This window comes from Pteropus vampyrus, unplaced genomic scaffold (genome assembly GCF_000151845.1).
Source record: "Pteropus vampyrus isolate Shadow unplaced genomic scaffold, Pvam_2.0 Scaffold361, whole genome shotgun sequence".
NCBI classification, from domain to species: Eukaryota; Metazoa; Chordata; class Mammalia; order Chiroptera; family Pteropodidae; genus Pteropus; species Pteropus vampyrus.
Genome location: NW_011889142.1, coordinates 202,736 through 225,517, shown reverse-complemented (window position 1 = coordinate 225,517; position 22,782 = coordinate 202,736). Strand labels below are relative to the sequence as shown.

The following is a 22,782-nucleotide window of genomic DNA, read 5'->3' as shown; positions in this document are numbered from 1 at the left end:
AATAATTAAAAAAAGAGAATGCGGTCCTAGCATAAAGAAAGAAACCTAGATCGATGGAACAGAATTGAGAGCCTAGAAATGAACCAATACATTTATTTTCAATTTAATTTTTGACAAGTGTGACAAGAAAAAAGTAGACGAAAGAATATTCCTTTCAACAAATGGTCTTGGAACAACTGGATAGTCACATACAAAAGAATGAATTGTACCTCTTAGCTGTTACACATCCATGTTCACACACACACACAAACCCTCAAAATAAACATTACAAAATTATTAAAATTTAAACTATAAAACTCTTAGGAGGCAACATACGTAAGAGAATTTTTTATTTTTGCTTTTGTTGCCTATGTTTTTAGTGTCACATCAAAAAATCTCCACCAAGGCCTATGTCAAGGAACTTTCTCCTATATTTTCATCTGGGAATTTTATGGTGTCAGGTCTTACATTTATGTCTTCAGTCCATTTTGAGTAGGCTTCCATGTATGGTAGAAGGTAAGGGTCTGATTTGTTTCATTTCCATGTGGATATCCAGTTTTCCCAACACCATTTATTAGATTATCCTCTCTCTATTGTGCATTTTTGGTATCTTTGTTGAAGAGTAGTTGACCATATATGCCTGGTTTATTTCTGGGCTCTCCTTTCTGTTACATTGGTCTCTATGTCTGTTTTTATGCCAGTACTACACTCTTTTGATTATTATAGCTTTGTAGTATAATTTGAAAGCAGGAAGTATGATGCCTCTAGCCTAGTTCTTGTTCAAGATTACTTCTGCTATTCAGGGTCTTCTGTGGTACCATATGAGTTTTAGATTTTTTTTCAGTTTCTGTGAAAAATGCCATTGGAATTTTGAAAGGCATTGCTTTGAGTTCGCTAATCGCTTTGGGCAGTATGGATATTTTAACAGTATTAATTCTTCCAATCCATGAATCTGGGATATCTATTTATTTGTGCCTTCTTCAATTTCTTCATCAATGTTTAACAGTTTTCAGTGTATAGATCCCTTACCTCCTTGGTTAAATTTCTTTCCAGTATTTTATTCATTTTGATGCTACTGTAAAAGGGACTGTTTCCTTAATTTCCTTTTCAAACAGTTCGCTCTTAGTGTATAAAAACAAAACTGATTTTGTTATGTTGATTTTTGTATCCTCCAACTTTACTGAATTCATTTATTAGTTTTAACAGTTTTTTTGGTGGCGTAAAGGGTTTTCTACATATAAGATCATTTCATTTGCACACAGAGACAATTTTACCTATTCCTGTCCAACTTGGATACCTCTTACTTCATTATTTTGCCAGACTGCTCTGGCTAGGACCTCTAGTCCTACACTGAACAAAGGCGGTGAGAGAGGGCACGATGTCTTGTTCCTTATCTTATAGGAAAAGCTTTCAGCTTTTCATTGTTGAATATATTAGCAGTAGGCTTGTCACACATGGCCTTTATTATTTTGAGGTCCATTACTTCTATATCTCATTTTTTGAAAATGTGAGTTTTTTATCATGGAAGAACACTGAATTTTGTCAAGTGCTTTTTCTGCATGTATGGACGTGATATGATTTTTAGCCTTCATTCTGTCAATGTGGTCCATCGCTTTCATTAATCTGCAGCCAAAGTGCCGGGGTCTGGAGCACAAGCACGTGCCAGATGGTCACGATTCTGAGGTCCAGGGCATGTGTGTGCAGTCAGGGCGGTGGCAGTGCAACAACTCTTCCTCGTGGGGGCAGCAGTGTCCCTCTCTCTGGGGTGGGGGGTTCATGATGGTGATGGCTGTTGGTTACTTCAGTGGCAAAAGTTGCTAGTGTCTTCAGGAGACAAAGCTGCTAGGGTCTCCGTGGAGAAACACTATGGGGTCCTCAGCTGTGAAAGCTGCAGGGAGGCCCTGGATGTCGCAAGGGCTGTTGAGGTCCTCAGCAGCAAAGACTGCTGGGGTCCTCCACAGAGCAGACCACTGGAGACCCCGGCGTCACCCTCTGCATGGCTCATCTGACAGCTCCCGCGCCTTTCCAGACATCACTGCAGCTGTGTCCATCGCCCCAGAAATTCTTTCTGTGTGGTCGTTGTTTGTTTTTTGTTTAATTTTGTCTTGCCCCACCATGTCGCTGTCGTTTTTAATTGAACTCTGCCTCCCCAGGGCTATTTTTTTTTCCATTGGTAGCTGTCTGACTGTTCATTTTGTGGGGAGTAGAAAGCTGGTATCACCTATTCCATCATTTTGTTGACATCTCCCGGGGCATGAACATTTTTTAAGGTTATTGTCCCATTTGGCAAAATGCCCTCCAGAAATGCTTTGCCAAGTTACATTCCCAATAGCACTGCATAAGAATCATTTCATTACAGGAACACTGGTGTCTGTGTCGTGCGTGCGTGTGCGTGCGTGTGTGTGTTTACTATTGTCAATTGAATAGAATGTAAAAGATCCGACACTACTGTTTATAACTCAAATTTCTTTGTTCCTTTTACTGAATTTTAACATCTTTTGAAACACTTATTGACTATTCATCCAATATTTCTTTTTCTATCAACGTCCTGGTAACCTCTTTATCTTTCCACTGGGATTTGGGTCTTAAAGAATTCATCTGTATGAGTTGTTATATGTTATGGCTATCGATTGTTACATTACAAAAATTGATCCTTTTTATGTCATCTCTGAAAAGGAAATATATACTTTTACATCATTAAATTCATCCAGTTTATTTATTTGCTCTTATACTTAGAAAATCCATTCTTACCCTGGGAATACATAAATGGTCATATCACTTGTTTTCATTGATTTAAGGTTTAATTTTATATTTAATCACTAATTCATTCAGTTTATTTTTGTATATACTACTAAGTAAATATCTAAGTCTTTTTTCTCCTACTGATTTGAAATTTAAAGATTTAACAAATTTTAAAGATATGGAAACAACGTAAATGTTCACGGATAAATAAATGAATATAAACATATGTATACAATAAAATACTATTCAGCCGTAAAAAAAGAATGAAATCCTGTCGTTTGTAATGACATGGATGGACCTCCGGGGCATTATGCTAAGTGAAATCACTCACACGAAGACAAGTACCATATGATCTCTTACATGTGCAACCTAAAAAAGAAAAAGAAAAAAACTAACCTCATAGCTACTGAGGAGAAATCGGTGACTGCCAGAGGCAGTGTTTTCTGGGTGGTAGAAATTAATAAAGTATTTTTAAATAAATTAATCTAAAAAATAAAACTCTAAACGTCTTTCTTCGGTTCAAAAATACTATCTGCCAAAGGCCTAAATATCACAATAAATTCATAGAATTTTAACAGTTGGCCTTAAAGAAAACTTAATTCTACCTCAACCTTCTTCCTTCCATTCAAGTAAATGAAAAGATTACTTGGTAAAAATAAATCAACAATAAAGACTTGTTCATCGAACAAGTGAATAAGCAAATACATGAAGATCAATAAGACTTGTTCATCGAACAAGTGAATAAGCAAATACATGAAGATCAATATGACTTTTCAAGATCTGACAATTATTGGAAAAACCCACGATTAGCCAAAACTAGGTTCTAGACTCTCTTGGAATGGGAGTGAAGGTGAAGGAAACCAAGATGTGAAAACGTTATCCGAGCCCTCAGGAAAACCTTAACCAAAATTCATGAAAGCCAGTGTCCTTTAGTTCTGTTACTTAGAAAAGCACTTGAGAAAATCGATTCTGCCAAGACACATCTCCTTGGGACAAAAATGTGTCAAACACTGAATTTATATTTAGGTCTGCGCCAGCATTTGGTATTTGGTCTCATTAATCTCCCTGTGCAGTCATACGCCAGTACCACGCTTTCTAATTTATACACAGTCGACTCTCTGGTAGAACAAGCTTCCCTCTCCAAAAACACACGCAGTGCACTTTTCTCCAAAATCTTCTGGGCTTTTCTCACCAGTTTATTCTTCCGGAGAAGCTATCAAGATAATTATAGGAAGGTCTCCTCAGAAAATCCTGTAGGGATTTCAACTGGAATTCCATTAAAGCTATTAACTAATTTGGGGAGACTCAACATCAGTATAAAATGGAATAGTCTAGCATTTTCTCCATTCATTCAGATTTTCTTTTATGATCTTCAGTAACGATTACTAGCTTTGGCCGTGAGGGTCTTAAATAGTCCATATTAATTCACCCCTAATGTGTCTCTGTACTATTGTGAGTCCTCTCCAGCATCATTATATAAACTAAGGGCATCTTCACGATGCTCGAAGATCTGTAGAGCTGCTGTACCGGTCTGTGCAGTCAGACACTTACAGATTACGAGCTTATATGGAGACATTTGTCCAGATATTATCAGAATCCCTTGAGTTTTTAATGAATGAATACATTCTCCCTCCGATCCTGCCACAAGACAACATTCCTCGAAACAGACTTCCTCATAAGTACCTAAGAATAAGTTGCTCCGATTACTACGATTATTGGCTTCGTAACATAACCCAGAAGGTGCTGTGTACGTAGGCTCCCACAAACCTCTCCAGCTTCATCCTACAGCGTATACTCCCCAGCATCACAGAGCCTTTGGATGTGTGTTTCCCTTGGCCTGGGACGCTCTTCGCTTCTTTGCCTAGGTGGCTACTGCTCCTCCTTCAGATCTCAGCTCCGGCGTTACTATCCCAGAGAAGCCTTCTCTATTATCGCTGACAAAGTCAAATCTCCAGAGGGTATCGTAGCAGCAGACAGCACTTAACACGTTTCCAATTGTGCATTTTAATTTTCTATCATTATTTAATGTCTGAATCACCATATCCTCATCCATTTGGTCCACGAATGGAAGGACCAAATCCATCCTCCCCTGTGACCTACAGCCTTTCACTCTTACTGGCACTCAGGACGATCTGTCTTTATATAATTAATTGCCAAATAAACAGAAAAAACAAAAAACAATAAATCTGAGTGAATCTGATACTTGTTTCTAGCAACTCTCATCCAAAATAGGCTCAACTTTCCGGATGGTTTTGAATGTCCTGATGACATAGAAGCCCGGAAAAACAGAACAGCTTCCTCTGCTCCTGACTGTCTCTGGATTTTCCTCTCTCAGTGGTCCTTACATCGGATTTCCGGAAGAGCTGAGCAAGTGCTAATATACATAAAAGTAAGCTGAAGTGAACTGAATTTAAAAATCCTGAAATGATGTAGTGGGACAATCATTCTAATAGAAGTTAGGAGATCTTGGTTTTAAAGTGATTCATTCATTATCTCTTCGTGCTACCAAGCATGTGATTCTTCAGTCTCTCATTTGTAAGATTAGTAAAATGGATAACATTACCCCTAAAGTCTATGTAAATACTAACAGCCAATGAATCCATGATGCATGTGTAATCACCTTCACGTACTTAAAAAAGCAACTGCCTTTGCTGGAAATTAAAACATTAGCTAACAAGCCATTGGAAATATCCAAAAATAAACAAAGTTTACTTAAATGAAATTTGTATAGAATGCAATATTTGGCCTTTATGAGTACCCTAAAATCTGACTTTTATTTACTGAACTTTTATTTTAGAAGGTAAAAACATTACATGAAGATGTTATGCAATTTCAAACATTAGTAAGTCAAAACTGAAAGTAAATTTCTTAAACGACAACATTACATAATTGCATGTTTTCATCTACGTAAAAATGTAATAGATAATAGGGGGCCTTATGATTAATCACTTGAAAACCACACTAGCTCTAAAAATATTACTTGCCGTTCACAGTTTTTACATCACATGTGTCAACCTAAATTACTAAAGTATAACAATTAATGTACAGGAAAAAATAAACACTAATATAATGGCTCGGATATAGGTGAGTTTAAATATCACAAATAAACTAAGGAAGCTCAAAGAAAAGTAAACAGAATAATTAACTTTGGTTATAACTCTAAGAATCTTGGCTAATGAGGTGACGATGGCAAATGGCCGGGCAGACGGTTCAAAACACTCACTCCTCCAAAGAAACGGTGAAAAACAATCAAAATCAGTCAGAACCAACTGTATCACAGGAAGTCTGTAGTTAGTAGACATGTCTTACAAGAAATGTTAAAGGGAATTCTATTAAAAAAAAATAAAAAAAGTTTCTCAAAGACATATAAGAAATCAAGATTTCCAGTAAAGGTAACTACATAGGTAAATATAAAAGTACTTAGTGTTACTGTATTTTTGGATTATAATTCCATGCTTTATTTCTCACCTGGCTTAAAAGACAAATGTGTAAAAATACTTATGAAACTATGTTAAGGAGCACGCAATAGAAAGACGTGATATACAATAACAGCAATGTAAAGGGAGGAGAATACGCCTATTAGCAGCAGAGCTTCTGTATGCTATGAAAGCTAAATTAGTATTAATTCAAACCAGATTGTTATAAATATAGGATGCGAAGTGTATCCTTATAGTAAACACTGATTTCTAAAAAAAATATACACGAAACGAAATGAGAAGGGAGTCAAAATGGTACATAAAAATATCGACTAAACCTGAAAAAGGCAAGATATGAGGAACAAAAACAGTAAATGACATAGTGAAAACAGAGTACAGGCAAAATGTCTTCCTAATTAGAAATAACTACAAAAGTAAATGAATTAAACAAATGGTAAGGGTAAACTAGATATTCACATACAAAAGAATGAAGCTGGACTCACACCATATGCAAAAATCAACTCAAAATGGATTAAAGATCGAAAAATAAGTACAAAAACTATAAAACTTCAAGAATCAAACAGAGGAAAAGTGGCGTGACATTGGATTTGGCAATGTTTTCTTGGATACGACATCAAAAACACAGGCAACGAAAGCAAAAATAAACAAATGAGAGTACCTCAAACTTCAAAACTGCACGTCAAAGGAATCAACAGTCGGAAAATGCAACTTCTTGAATGGGAGAAAATATCTGCAAACCATATATCTGAAAGAGGGTTAATATCTAAAATATATACATGGAACTCGTACAACTCGGTAGCAAAAAAACAAACTACCCAATTTAAAAATGGACAGAGGACCTAGATAGGTATTTTTCCAAAGAAGACTTACAGATGGCAAACAGATATGAAAAGATGCTCAACGTCATTAATCAGGGAAATGCAAATCGAAACCGCAAGATATCACGTCTTTCCTTGTCAGAATGGCCATCACCAAGAAACAAACAGACAGCAGTGCTGGCGGCAAGGAAGGCTAATGCAGCCGCTGTGGGAAACGGTATGGAGGGTCCTCAAAAAGCAGAAGTACCACAAGATCCAGCAACCGCACTTCTGGGTATTGATCTGAAGGAAATGAAATCAGGACCTCGAAGAGATATCTGCTCCCCCATGTCACTGCAGCATTATTCACAATGGCCAAGGCATGGAAATAAGCTAGCTAGGTGTCCACCGACGGATGGATGAAGCGTGATACACACACATAACCGGATATCATTCGGCCATAAAAAAGGAAATCCTACCATTAGTTGACGACGTGGATAGAACCTGAAGGCATTATGCTACAGGAAAAAAGTCAAACAGAAAAAAGACAAATACTCGACGACCCCCTTATATGTGGGATCTAAAAAGCCAAACCGTACAAACAGAGCAGACTGGTGGATGCTGGTGGGGGCGGCGGGGGGGAGGGGTGGAGGTGATCGAAAGGTGCAGATTTCCATTTACGAGATAAGCGTGTTCTGGGAACGTAATAAATGGCATAGTCGGGACAGTTAACAATACTGTGTTGTATATTCGAATGTCGCTGAGAGTAAATCTTAAAAATTCTCATCACAAAAAAAATAAAACTTATAACTGAGGTGACGCATATTGAGTAAACATATTGTGGTAATCATTCCATGATACAGATATGTATCAAATCATTGTGTCATACACCTTAAAATAACACCATGTTGTATGTCAATTACAGCGCAACGTAAGATGGAAGATAAAGTCAGGCTCAGGTATGGGCTGCATGAGATTAACGGTCAACCAAACACGAGAGCCAGTGTTGCCACGTTTGTCAGTGTGCACGTGTGTGGTCAGTGATTATTTGGGGTCAGTCACATTAACCACCAAATGTTATAAACCAATCAATTGAGCACTGAGATAATTTAATGAGAACCATCTAGCTATTTATTATTAACTCAAACTAATATTTTTTGTGGGTATGGGTGGGAATCATGCAATATTGTTAAACAAGCAGTAGACAACTCGAGTATGAATTTTTAAATTTAAACTGGCTTTACTAAAATATATTCGTTTCATATATAATTTAAGCTTTCTTTTCCAGTCTCATTTGCACTATTAATTTACTTAGCAAAGTTTCTCTGTACTGTACAAAGGTAAAACCCTCGGCCCTGTGTTCACCGGATTTGTCATGAATTCGAACGGGGATGAATGATGTGTTTACTGGGACAGACACAGGCATTTGTAAAATATTAATCCAATTTTACTCTGGCTTACCTGTCAGCTTTCATTGATTGATGAAAAGTAGCCAACAGTAACACACGAATTCATTAAATGGCTCTGTATGTCACTCAGAGCCAAGCCCTGGAATCACCCATGAACAGTAAGGGGCTGTCTTTAAGGGGCTAGCAGTCTAGCAGCGCAGGAGACAGACAGCAAAACGTGGTGACATGGGAGCCACATGAATGTGACACTCTGCGTCAAAGTTGCAGCGGCTTCTCATTTGTCAAGACAAATCCAAATGCTTCGCCATGTCCCTCAAGGCCCTGACAGACGGGCGTTGGCCCATCTTCTGGCCTCGTCTCACTGCCTGTTGGGCCCCTGTGGCCACGTCAGCTTCTTTCTGTTCCTCAAACCCTCAGACCCACCGCCATCTTGGGGCCGTCATGAATTCGTGTGCCTGGACAGATGCCTCTATACAGAGAGAGAACTAAGGGAGCCTGGGCCCACACATGTGCTTCGAGCCATTCTCTCATCTCTCAGCTGTTGCAGCCGATCATCTACTAGGACCCAGCAGGTGCGAGGCCCTGTGGTCCCAGTCTCCAAGGAGTGATTACTGAGTAAAAACTAAAAATAAAAAAGACAAATGTGAGCTGAAAATGAAGGAATGGAAAAAATATTTCATGCAATTGGCAACCAAAAGAGGGTAAGGATGGTCATAATTATATCAGACAAAATAGACTTTAAGTCTAAACCTGTCTCTAGAAACAACAACAAAAAAGGAATTGTATAACAATAAAAGGGTTAATTCAACAGGAAGATATAACACTATAGATAGATACGCACCCAACATCAGAGCACGTAAATATACGAAGCGAATATTAACAAATGCAAGGGTAGTGGAGGACTTTAATGCTCTCCTTATAATAATGGACAGAACCTGAGACAGAAAACCAGTAAAGAAACAGTTGACTCAAACAACACTATAGAGCACATAGACCTAACAGACATATGCAGAACTTTCCACCCAACGGCAGAAGAATACGCAATCTTCTTGAGCTCACTCACAGAACATTCTCCAGGACAGATCACGTGTTAGGTCACAAAACAAGCCTTAACGAATTTAAGATGGAAATCATTCCACGTATATTTTCCAACCACAATGGAATAAAACTAGAAAAACAGTAACAGCCACAAAACGAGAAAAGTTACAAATACTTGGAAATGATATACAATCTTGAACCACTAGGTCAAAGAGGAAAACAAAAGGGAATTTAAAAATTATCTTGCAATAAATGAATAGGTAAACACAACATGTCAAAACTTATGGGATGTAGCAAAATAAAAGTTTATAGTGATAAACACCTACAATGAAAAACAAGAAAGATCTCAAATAGATTAAATGTGTCTCCCTGAAAATTCATATGTTGAAACTAATCCACAGTGCAATTGTATTTGGAGGTACGGCCTTTGAGAAGTGATTATGCCACAAAGGTACAGCCTCATTAATGAGATTATTGCCCTTATAATAGAGGCCACAGCGAGATCCCTGAGCCATTCCGCCATGTAAAGATACAGGAATAAGACAGCCATCTATGAACCAGAAAGTGAGCCCTCACCAGACACTGAATGTCCTGGGGCACCTTGATCTTGGACTTCCTAGCCTTCGGAACTGTGAAAATGAACTGCAGTTGTTGATAAGCCACTAGTCTATAATACTTTATTATAGCAGCCTGAACTAAGATACGATCTCAAATAACATCCTTACTTTTCACTTCAAGGCAAATAAAGAACTAGACCCAAAGACAGAAAAAGGAAGGCAAGAATAAAGACTAGAGCAATAAATCAAATAGAGAATAAAAAAACAAAAGAAAAAATCAATGAACCATAAATAGATATTTTGGAAAGATAAATAAAATCAACGAATCCTTAGCTAGATTAAGAAAAAATAAAGACTGGGAAAAATAAAATCGGAAATGAAAGAATAGACAATACAACAGATCCCTCAACAATATAAAGGACCATAAGGGATTACTGTGAACTTTAAATGGCACTGAATCTATAACCTTCCTAGACAGAATCAAGAAGAACTGGAAAATCTAAATAGACCAATCAGCAGTACGGAAATTGAAACAATCATGAACCTCCCCCTCCCCCATCCTCTGGTAACCACTAATCTATAGCCCATGTCCATGAGTCTCCGTTTGTTCGTCCTGCTCATTTGTTGTAACACCAAAAGTATGACCAACGAAAGAAAAAACAGATAAATTTGACTTCTTCAAAATAAAAAAAACATTTGTTTCAAAGGACACGATTGAGAAAGTCAAAACATAACCCATGGAATGGAAGAAAATATTTGCAAATCATATATCTGATAAGGGACTAGAATCTAGAATATATAACAAACAACCACATCCCAATAATAAAAGACCAATAACCCAATGAAATAATGGGCAAAGGATCGGAACACACACTTCTCCAGAGAAGGCATACAGACTGCCAATAAGCACATGGACAGATGCTCAATATCTTCAGTCAACAGGGAAATGCAAACCAAACCGCAATGAGATACCACATCGCAGCCACTAAGATGGCTTGGCTAAAAAAGTCAGATAACAACTGCTGTCAAGGACGTGGAGAATGTGAAACCCTCATACACTTCTTATGCTAATGTAAATGGTGTGCTCACTTTGAAAATGCATCTGGCAGGCCCTTAAATAGTTAAACACAGAGTTACCGTGTGACCCAGCAACTCCGCTCCTAGGTATATACCCAGGACAAATGAAACTTATGTTCGCCCCAAACTTGTACGTGAACATTTACTGCTGTATCATTCCCAACAGCTAAAATATGAAAACAACCCAGATGTCCATCAACTGAGGAATGCATAAACTCTTGTATATCCATATCGTGAAATATTATACGACCATAAAAAAGCATAAAGTACTGAATACATGCCCAACATGGATGATCCTTGAAAGCATAATGCTGAGTGAAAGAAGCCAGTCTCAAAAGACTACTACATATTATATAATTCTATTTATGTGAAATGTCCAGAATGGACAAATCTATACAGATTGAACACAGATTAGTGGTTGCTTAGGACAGGTGGGGGGGACAGGGGATGGCAGGCGATAGCGAAAACGGTACTGGTTTCTTTCTGAGATGATGAAAAATGTAAATTGACTATGGTGATGGTGGTGCGTATCATTGAATATACTAAGATCCATTGAAATGCACACTTTGAATGGGTGAATTGTATGAAATGTGAATTAATCTCAATAAAATTGTTTTAAAACTGCAGTTCTCAGTACCTATCCAAAGAAATCTAAAACATTAATTTGAAAAGATATATGCACCCCTATGTTCACTGCAGCGTTATTTACGTTAGCCAAGATATAGAAGCAACCTCTCAACAGACGATTGGATAAAGAGGTGCGACATATATACCATGGAATATTACACGGCCTAAAAAAGAATGAAATCTTACCATCTGCAATGACATGGATGGATCTGGAAGGTATCAAGCTAAGTAAATCAGAGAAGGACAAATACCGCATGATCTCACTTATATGTAGATACTAAAGAACAAAACAAAGGAACCAACGAAACAGAAACAGACTCGAAGCTGCAGGAACAAGCTGGTGGTCGCCAGGTGGGAGTGGGGTGGGAGACCGGGTGGAAAAGGGGGAGGGATTAGGAAGTACGAACCGGCAGTAACGACACAGTCGCAGGGATACGAAGTACAGCACAGGGAATACGGTCCATGATACTGTAATAACCATGGATGGTGCAAGTGACAGACATGTATGGGGACTAATCTAACCACCATGCTGTCCACCTGAAACTGATATAAAATAATACCGAATGTCGGCTATAATTGAAAAAAAATTTTAAGAGGATGAAAAAGGTGAAGAGGAATAAGAGGTTCAAGTTTCCAGGTATTAAATAAATAAGTCATGGGGATGAGGTTACGGTGTAGGGCTTTCAGCCAATATTATCATGATAGCGTTGTACTGTGTCAGATGGTTACTGGACTCATCATGGTGATCACTTCTTCAGGTGTATAAATGTTGAATAACAATGCCGTGCACCTGAAACTACTTATATATTGTATGTTAGCTACATTTTAATAAAAATAAAAGACAAAGACATTTTGGCATAACGAAAACAAACGAAGAAAGTTTATGATCAATGACAAGATCCAGAGTCAAGGACTCTTAGATGAAAGGTGCTATGGATTAACCGTATGCTACCTCAGTTTCTACTATTTAAATATTAATGAAATAAACTCAAAATTCTATCTTTCAAAATTCTAAGTCCTTTTAATATTAACTAATGTTGTAGAGGGAACTGTAATAATAAACCATTATAATTTAAATCCTATCACAAACGATCTTCCAATTTTAAGAAAAATGTTAATGTTTAAGGTATTTCTCTCTATTAATAGTGCTCTAGTAATTATGAGACAAGTATCTTTACAATGCAACATTTATTGTGTGCCCAGTATCTGCCAGTCTTATTTACCCTTATATAAATATCTGAGACAAAGAAGGCAATAAGTGAATGAATGGCCTTAAAGACTGTCATTTAACTATACTAGGACTTAGTTTCCTCATCTGCAAAATTAGAAGGGCCAGATATGATATTCTCTAGAGCAGCGCAGTTCGACAGAACTTTCTGCAATGATGGCAATGCTCCATATCTATGTGGCTATTCAGCTCTTAAAATGTGGCTAATGCAACTGAAGAATTAAATTTTTAATTTAATTTAAATTAAACAGCCTCATGAAACTAGTGAGTACCATACTGCACAGCATAAATCTAGGGCATCATCCTGTGTGGAAAACACATTTCACAATGCATCGTGGTAATCACATACATGTGGGAGTGTGTGTGTATGTGCGTAAAATCGAAGTACATAAAACAATGCTTTCCTTAATGTGTATAAAGCGCTGCTATTTTCTTTCCTATTGAACTGAATCTCACGTTTAAAAAAGTGCTGATCCAGCCGACTAGCATGATTTCATAACTATGCACTAAGGTTTCTTTCCGCTCTAAAGCATTATGCTATATAGCGATTGTCCTACAAGTATGCATTCAGTATTTATTCCGTAATGTTAATCGCAAGTCAGCAATTAATTTGAATGTGTCTCACATTATATCAGGTTCTACTTTAAAAGTGTTATAATCATTCCTTCATGTCCCTGTTAAGTCCATATTTTATAAAAAGACGGCAAGAGTTGCACGCCTTTGAGAAGAAGAAAAAGAGGTTAAGATCTTTCCCTTGTTTTTCACAGTAAGGAAATGGTCACCAAAGGAAACAGTAGGATGTAGAGCAGAGAGTGGAGGAAGGAAGTTGTGGGGAAAGAGTTCACGAAAAGAGAAAGCTAACTTTCTACCGCCATAATCTCCTCTGAAACTCCTGAAGACTTCTCTTCCCCCCTCATTCTTCCAGCCTGACAAAGTCGTACAAATTTTATCGTAATTTGGCCTATCAGAGGACTACAGAACAAGAATGGTTCACGTGGGATCACGTGTTACAAACTTTCAACTATAGGGTGTTTTAAAAACCTTAATAAAATGCTCTGGATTTGCTTCTCTAGACTAATGCCACTTCCTACCTTGAACTCCTCACTAGTCTAAACAAGATGCAGCTCTACGAAAGGTCCATGCTCCGTCTTAGCTGTGGGCCTTTGCACATGCTGGTCCCGCTTCAACTAGCTAACTTCTCATGTTTCAAGTGGTGGCTAAGATATCAGTGACGCAAGGCAATCTTCCCCGCCTGGAGATTAGACTTGATGCCCCGGTCCTTCTTATGTCCCGGTCACTGCACTGCTGTATTATAGTTGCCTGTTAAATCTATTTCCGCTACTAGGTTCTAAACGCCTTAAGGACAGGGCTAGATATTGTTCTGTTCACACTGCTGTAAAGGTGTTCATGACTTAGTGAATGAACGAACGCATCCCATGTGCCTAATGTCATCTGTATTCTCCCTGCTTGGAATGTTCTCCGCACTTCCACCGCTGCCATGAGAGTCTCTCTCCATGATCCGGTCCTTAATTATCACTATTTCATCTGGATGCCTATGGCCCTTACCGTTCCTACTACTCATCTGATATCTGACCTACCTTGTTTTTCTAGTCACTCTCGTGCTGCATAGACTCAATCCCCGTAACTAAACTGAGCAGTCTGGAAGGCATTAGTGTCTGTGTTTCTCTTGGTACCCCATTATCTAGCTCAGTGCTACGTACATAGTAGACCTTAAATATTCGTGGAAGAAACAAAATTCTAAGAGGTTGTTTCTTATACGAAGCTGACAATACTTCAGTGATACTGACGACGAGCGGTGGCAGTTAAACGTTTTGTCCATGCACAGGACACAAAAAGATACACTGAAGTAGAGACAGTACAGATAAGAAAAAAAACTGTTCTCGAGAGATAATAATGGACACAAACATTAAGAGGCACTTTAAACATAGCTACATTCACGAGATAAAGCTAAGTAGCCTGATGGGTTCCAAAGAGACCTGTGTACACATTAGAACGCGATTTTATTTTCCGATCGAAGGACGATCGCGTTTGCACACGAATTCGGGAAGGTCTGTCTTGGAGAGACAGATCCTTGGGGCTCGGCCAGGCCGGGCGCCCTGTGGGCAGAGGGGTTCGCTGGTGGCGCCGATTTGCCGCCGGTGTAGACAGCTCGCCCTCCGCATCCCGACGGAGTGAAATCTGAACCGCAGGCAACTTGGCCCCTCGTTCCAGTGCCGGCGTTGGAAAGGCGCCCAGTGAGCCTGGTATCTGCACAGGTGGCAGTCTGGGGACGAAGTCAGGCTCCCCTCTCAAGCTAACAGAGCCTGTCAGTCCTGCGGGAGAGCGGGGCGCTCCAGGTGCCCGCTGGCCGTGCCCCCAAAGGTGTCCCGCGCCCCTTCCTCAAGTCCTCCGTGCCCCTCGTTTCCCTCACGCGCTGCGGCGCCCAGGCGGCCCCGAGCACCTTTGTTCTGGGCGCCTCCCGCGCCCCGCGGTCACGAGCGCAACGCCTCCCCCACAGGTCCCCTTGCCCTTCAGCCCGCGGACCCCGGCGCGGGCACCTCACCTGGCGCCTTCGAGCGGACCCCGGGTCGCCGAGCGGCCGGGGCCGCCCCTGCCGACGCGCCGCGCTCGCGGACACCAGCGGCCGGAGGAGCAGCGCGCCGCGCGCACGCTTCTCGAAAGCGGCCGCCGCCGCTGCCCAGCGCCAGGAGCGTCTCAGGAGCAGCGCCATCTTGAGCGAGGACGAGGGCCGCGCGGGGGATTGTGGGCCGCTGGCGGCGCCGGAACGAGCCACTCGGAAGCGGCGGATACTTCGCCGCCGCGGCTTTCTGCCTCCGGCGCGGGCCCCCGAGCGCCTTTCTCACCCAGCCGGGGACGTGGGAGCCGCGGAGGAGACAGGGCGCGCGCAGTCTGAGGCGCGGACAAACCATCGTTGTCAGCATAAGTGTGTCTTAAACGCCGCACGCGCTCGGCCCGCGGCGCGTCGGTCACCGCGCTCCTCGCGTCCCCTGCACTGTCCCTGTCTCGACTCCTGTGCACGAACGCGGACGGCGAAGCCCACTGCAAACGACCGTTTGCCCTGGCGGGGGGCTGCACCCGAGACATCCACTGCCTCCCCCTCCCGTAAGCGCTGTTATTTGGCTGACGTTCTCTCTCGCACACGCCTTGGGGCAGTTTTCCTTTGCTCTGTGGCTCGTGGGGACAGTCTCACTCACACACACACACACACTCACACTCACACAGAGCTCCCCTCTGCTAATTTGCCTCTCTGAACTCTTCCCTTGGTTTCTGCAGCGTCCCTAATTATTTCAAAACACCTAGATCTGCCAAGGGACAGTAAAGTGAAAATGTATGTAAAGTCCACGTTGAAAGACAGGTTTATACTCTTTTGTCACCACTATTAGCAAACGAAACGTTTGCTAATAGTGGTGACAATGCTCCAGTTCTCCTAGAAACTGCATTTCCCAGTGTAAATGTCACCCGCAGCCTTGAAGACAGTAACGCGGTGCAATTTTCTATTCCTTGCTGCCTTCTCTAACCTGCCACACAAGACAGGCAAATAATTATGAACTCACGTAGAGGCTCCCTGGATTAAAGATAAATCTGATGAAGACAAAAAATGTGCACGGCCCAGGCACTAAGCTCTACTTTCTTTCAAGACTCATATTACACTCCAGCTTTCCTGAGAAGAGGAAATAAATCCTGCTTGTCAGGACTTATTTCAATAAGAATAAAGTTTCCAATTGCAGCACTTGAAGAGAATTCCATGTGCATGCAATGGCTTGCTAAAAGCTAGAAGGCATAAGAAAACTTTTTCAAATTCAAGAATCTAGGGAGTGTTTGGCAGAGTAGTAGGAGATGAACCTGGGTGAGCAGAAGCCTGATGGCGAAAGGCCTTGTATTTCATTCTAAGAAGTTAATGCTTGTTCCTGTAGCCAGTGAAGGGTCTTAATCAGGAGAGTAACGTCATCGAATCTGTATGTCCATTAAACCACTCTGGCTTCAGCGGGAAGCTTGGACTGGAGGGAGTTCGGATTGGAGTCATGGCTTTAATGCAATAGTTGTCATAAAATAAAGGCCTTAACCTGGCAGTGGCAGTACATCAATTCCTGAGATATTATGCAGATGTAATTGGTAGGACTTAGTGACTAGTTAGATGCTTCTGACTCATTATTGTCTTGTTTCTAGATCGGTAATGGCCTCCTTTATTAACGCCTGTACCATCATCGGCAAATATGTATTCAGCATCTGTTCTGTTACAGAGGAGCAATCTACACTAGAGAAACCCTAGACACTTCCAGTAATTTCTCTGAGGGCCGAATATCGTCACTAAATCTTTTTACCCAGGTAAGGCATTGTCCGGTAATGCTCTAACTTTTTTTAAGATGTAGGAACCTACACAATATATATTTTGTGAGAGATTGTCAGATATAACGTAACAAAATAATCTTTCAGAAACTCTCATAGAGATTATCTTGCTGGATCTTAATAACAGGTTTTGTTTTTTGAGGGGGGCATCCTCATTCCCGTTAGATAAAGAAGACCAGCGCCACGTGGTGACGAGTCAGATCTACAACCATGCTATTCCCACTGTCCTTCCACTGTTCTTTACACTAAACATGTTGCCTACAAACAAACGCAAGATTTCATTCAAAGTCTCTAGAGGCCCTGCAGAATCATAACATTTTAAATCAGGCAAGACCTCAGAATTCCGAAACGCCCAAGCCTACAGATAACTTCTCAGAATTCTTGAGAAGTTTCATTAGAATCTCCTACAGGCAGTATTGGCGTGGAATAACATATTTTCACTGAAGCAGTTCTCATCGTAAGCCAACTCCTCTGAAGAAGAAATGCGAATAACATTGGAATACCCAAGTAGTTACTCTATGACAAGCTAAAGTGGGCAAACATGAGCCAAATAAGTCAAAGAAAATCAGGGCACCCAGAAATAGAATATGAAGCACAGTGAGTTGTGCATTGCTGGAGAGCTACAGCAGCGGACAGGCCAACTTGGCCTAGAGATAAATGTCCGAAATAAATTAAAGAGACAGAGGAGCACACAATAAAAGCCACTGTCCACAGATGTTGCAGATACGGAACGCAGGACAGTACTTTATTAATGCAATGATTATATCTATATATGTATATACTATTTTGTAATTCACGAAGTGCTTCTTCCTACCTTATTTAATCCGGAGACATTGGAGATTAGGTATTATTTATTAATATTCCCATATTTATGAGGAAACAGGCTAGATAGATTGTGACTTGACAGAAGTCAAAAAGTAATGGGATGAAGACCAAACCTAGGTTTTATGACTCCAAATACAGTGCTCTTTCCACGTAATTACACCCGAAATGTGGAAGAAATTCTTGAGTACTTCAAGAAGGCCGCAGTGGTCTTTCTTACTTCTAGAGAATGCCAGAACTTACTCCTACCTAAGTGCATTTGCACTTGCTTTCCGCTCTATCTGGAGCATCCTTCCCAGACACTCCTTAATGACTCAGCCACCACCTGCTTAGAGAAGCTTTTATACTACACCTTATCTAAAGAAGCACCCCCTCCCCGCCCCCGTCCCTGACACTCTATCGCATTGCCTTGTTTGATTTCCCTTAAAATCTTGCTACTTCAAGTGTGAGCTGTGGACCCTTAGCACTGGCGTCACCTGGGAGCTTATATGAAATGTAGACTCTCAGGTCTCACTCTGGACCTAAGAGGTCAGAATCTGCATTCTGGTAAGAATTCCCTGCATCATCTGTATGCACGTTACAATTTGAGAAGCGGTTTTAGAGCATATATCACTTTCTGAAAGTAACTTGTTTATTTTTTGTGCATTTTTAAGAAAAACTAAATATTTTTAAATATTAAGTATTTCATGATAACTGAAAATTATAAAGGAAAGATAACGGACACCCAGATACCTGCAACCCAGCTCAATCATAGGGTAACGTTTTATTATATTTGCTTTAGATCTTAAAAATAATAATTTAGCAAAGACCCCTGTGTTGCCCCTCTCCAACCCTAGCCTCTTTGTCCTCATAGGTTTATTCCTGTTTTATTCTCTTCTGTGGATTTTGGGAAGAAGAGGAGACGAATAGATTTGATTAAAACCCACCATGATTATCTGGATGTCCCACATATTTTATGAGGCAAGCATAAACTTAATACCAAATGTGGACAAGGATTTTACAAGAAAATTATATGTCAACTTACTTACGAACATAAATGAAAAACTAGAAAAATAAAATAGTGAACTCAATCCAACGTCGTATAAAAAAAATACATCAAGACCAAGTATGCTTTATCCCAGAAATGCAAAGAGGCTACGTATACATGCATAGACTCGTGTATTCTATAGCTTTTGGGAGTAGTTTACCTTTATGTCCGTTACATTAAAGTTGATAATTGTCCATACGATAGACAAATTTTAAAGAATAACTATCATATACAAACATACATAATTCAGAAAAGATTTTCAATAAAATTTAATACTAACTCAAGATTTTGAAACTCTTGGTTAACTCAGAATAGAAAAGATCTTCTCTCTCACCATAAAAAAAAATCTGTTTCAAGCATTTTACTGAATGATGACACTTTTAGTAGTGTTTGCTTAAAGATGGGACTATGCCAGCAATGCCCACTTACCCAACTACTGTTTCAAGCATTTTACTGAATGATGACACTTTTAGTAGTGTTTGCTTAAAGATGGGACTATGCCAGCAATGCCCACTTACACAACTACTGTTGTGTTGGATGGAAGTAGTGATCAATGCAATAAGATAAGGAATAAAAACCAAGGTATAAGGACTGAAAGAGAGAAAATAGTAGTAATTTGTATATTATATCATTTTCCAGATAACAAAGATAATCTATAGATAAACTAATAAAAAAAACAGTTAATCAAGGTTGCTAAGTAGAAGGTCAACACAAAATAAAAAGTACCCTGTAGGGCGTATAAAAAAATTTTAACTTGTCCAAATTTTCTACACGTTTCTTATTTGTGCACTTTGTTCTGTTGGTGTTAAAATGTCCCACTATGAATGTGAATTTCTTGATTTTTTCCTTGCAATTTGGTCAACTATTGTTTTGTATATTAGATTGCTGTTATGAGGTACATACAAGTTCATGGTTGTTATATCTTTGTAGTGGCCATTAAAAGATTCTGAAGTCAGTTAATGTTCCTACCCTTCTCGTAAAAAAAGGTTAGAACTCTCAACTTTCCCCTTTTATCTTCCATGTTAAAGTAGTTTAAATTTTAATTCTATAAACCTCTTCAAATTAATTCTTATCATGTTTTTTTACAGTCAGTACTTACTTGGATTTTTCAACATGATTTACTGATTTCTTTGCTTAACATCTATTATATCACACTCCTTACTTCCGGTTTCAATTTTAGTCTTGCCGGAATGCATCCTTTGGTAGTTCTTTCACTGAAGTTCTGTATGTGGTAAACTGAGTCTTGGGACACCTGAAAATATTTTTATTTCATCCTTACTTTTGCTTAATAGTGCAAGCGATTATCACATTCTAAGTCGATAATTACTCCATTAGATTTTCTTGGGCCTAAATTTTCCTATTACCTGTTCCGATTTTCTTTTCTAGTGGTAAGATTCTCTGAAGGCTTTATAATTGTTTGTTAAGATCTCTTTTTTAGAGAGAGTTGTCTTTCCTAAGAATTCTGCATGTACACCAGATTGTAGAGATGTCGCTGATGGGACAGTTTCGTCTTTCCTTCTGCAGTGTCCTTATAAAATTTACCAATTTGGGACCAGTTTTTCCTCTTTTTTTAGCATTTGTTTTTCACACCGTATGTAGTACGTATATGGACCCCACACCCACACACAGTGCAGATTTTTCATGGAGGACCCACAGCTGAGAATGGACTTTCTGCTTATAAGTCCGCATTCGTAGGCCAAGGGTCATAGTTTTAGTAGGACTTCTTACTGCGGAAAGCCCAATTCCAGCTCACTACCCACACATCGGGTCTGTGGCTTCTCAGCCATTCAGCAGGGCATTAAAACCCCAGCTACATGGGGTCGGAGAAACGGTTTGACTACAAAGGAGCACGGAAGAGTTTTGAGGAATGATAGAACTGTTTCATATCTCGATCGTGGTAGTCGTTGCACTACTATATGCATGTATTAAAACTCACACTATATTGTACACCTGAAACTAATATAACCAATATACGATTGTATACCACCTATACTGAAACTAAAAAAAGAAAAAAAAGAATATTATAAAATTTATGACAACGAAGACTGAGTAAAAAAAAAAAAACTTGCAGAACTGTACACCAAAGGATGATTTTTCCTTTATATCTTAATTTTAAAAAGAAAAAAAAATAACCCAGACTTTGTCTTGCATCTGTATCTGATTCCTCTCTCGGGCACTGGGCTTCAACTCTGTTCACTGTTCGGTCTTTTGGCTTCCCTTTCCCCTAAGTGTCTTACCCCCAGAGAGTTTCTTTGTTTGCTTTCAAATTCAACTATGCATTTTTAAAACCCGGAGTGGTGTTGTGATTCCTATCCAACTTCTCTACTTATTTGGCGTGTAGAAGGGAGCACATCTCACACCTCGTCAGTTAACCCCGTTGACTCCACTGCATACCTCCTGACCTGGTTTTTGTACTTTAAGGAAATACGGCCCAAAAGTTAACACAAAAAAATAAGATAAATTTTTATATTATAGATGTTCATACTAGTGCTGTTTATAATAGCAACTTTTGAAAACAATTCCAAATCTTCCAAAAGAAGTTTAATGAAAAACCTCGACAACAATTACATGAAAAGTATACGGACTTGTATTGCTATATGGAAGATTATATATGAATAACGTTTAGTAAAGCAGGACACATATCCATTTTCATTACTGTTAGGATTTCAAAAGAGCACAGTACAAAATGCATAGGTGATGTTTTAAAGTTCTGTTTATCACTTTTCGCCCTTTCTTCAGGGGAACGTTTAGCGCCTTCTAAGCACCGCACTAATTTAACTGGAGTCATCTAATTTCATCCTCTCAAAAGCCCATGTAGACTAGGTTATATTATAACCCCCACTTTTCTAATAAGGACAAGACAGCGTAGGGCTTGCCCAAGGACTCAGAGGTTGGAAGCGGTAGAGCTGATCTCCAAATTCGGAGGGGCTGACTGCAAAGCCCATGCGCCCATCATTATTCCATAGAGCTTTTTAGTCACAGTTGTTTGTATTAAAACATTTTAAAAACTCATGCAAGGTTTTAGTTATTTTTTAACCTAACAAAAGTTTACAGATTCGAGTCAATTTTATCACTTTACTTTCAGGTGAAAAACTATTTTGCCAATTTATAAATAAGTTGTTTCATTTGTGTGTTATACAAAATAATCATATCTTAATCCTTCTCGTGTATAATAATAACAGCTATTAATTATTGAGCACTTAATTTGTCATAGAGACTTGCTACACGCTTTATATATGAGCTCATATAATCTCAAATGTTGTATGAGGTAGGTAATATTAAACTTATAATCACATTATAACTTTTTTCTGCTGAGGGAAATCGAAACTTCCAGAGGTTAAGGAACTTGCCCTAGATTACTTACCTAGTAAGCAGTCGAGCCGGAACTCAAACCTAAGCCCGACCCCAAAGTCTGCTGTCGACCTAAACCATGCTGCTTCCTCACGCCATGCTGCTTCCTCACGCCATGCTGCTTCCTCACGCGTTTGTTAATACACGTCAGTTTCAGGAGCATGCCAAAGCTGCTTTTGCTCCCTAATAGTGTGGGCAACCTTATATATTGTAAAGCAGCAACCAAGCTTTTTCTTGGCAAAGAATGATCTTATGGGAATTTCTGCGGGACGGTGGGACCCCATGCAGACGAAACAATAGGAATCATCTCTTTCTGAGCACTA

The 22,782-nt window shown here is 39.5% G+C and overlaps 1 protein-coding gene and 1 long non-coding RNA gene across 4 annotated transcripts in view; one reads left to right on the top strand and one right to left on the bottom strand.

Moving 5' to 3' along the window:
* The window catches only part of ABCB7 (ATP binding cassette subfamily B member 7), a 76,619-nt gene extending 60,966 nt beyond the window's left edge, over window positions 1-15,653 (bottom strand). For both annotated transcript variants that reach the window (XM_011379500.2, XM_011379501.2), the window contains exon 1: window positions 15,455-15,653. In XM_011379500.2, the coding sequence (XP_011377802.1) occupies window positions 15,455-15,622 (168 nt within the window). In that variant the 5' untranslated portion in view covers window positions 15,623-15,653. The remainder of the gene's footprint in view (window positions 1-15,454) is intronic.
* Window positions 15,654-15,665: 12 nt separating this feature from the next.
* On the top strand, window positions 15,666-19,151 carry LOC105305062. Of its 2 annotated transcripts, none has more exons than XR_897053.2 (3): window positions 15,666-16,014; window positions 17,080-17,238; window positions 18,935-19,151. It is a non-coding gene; the product is annotated as an uncharacterized LOC105305062 (long non-coding RNA). The 2 variants fall into 2 exon arrangements; XR_002777072.1 differs by lacking the exon at window positions 18,935-19,151 and adding an exon at window positions 17,425-18,924.
* The last annotated feature ends 3,631 nt before the right edge of the window (window positions 19,152-22,782 follow it).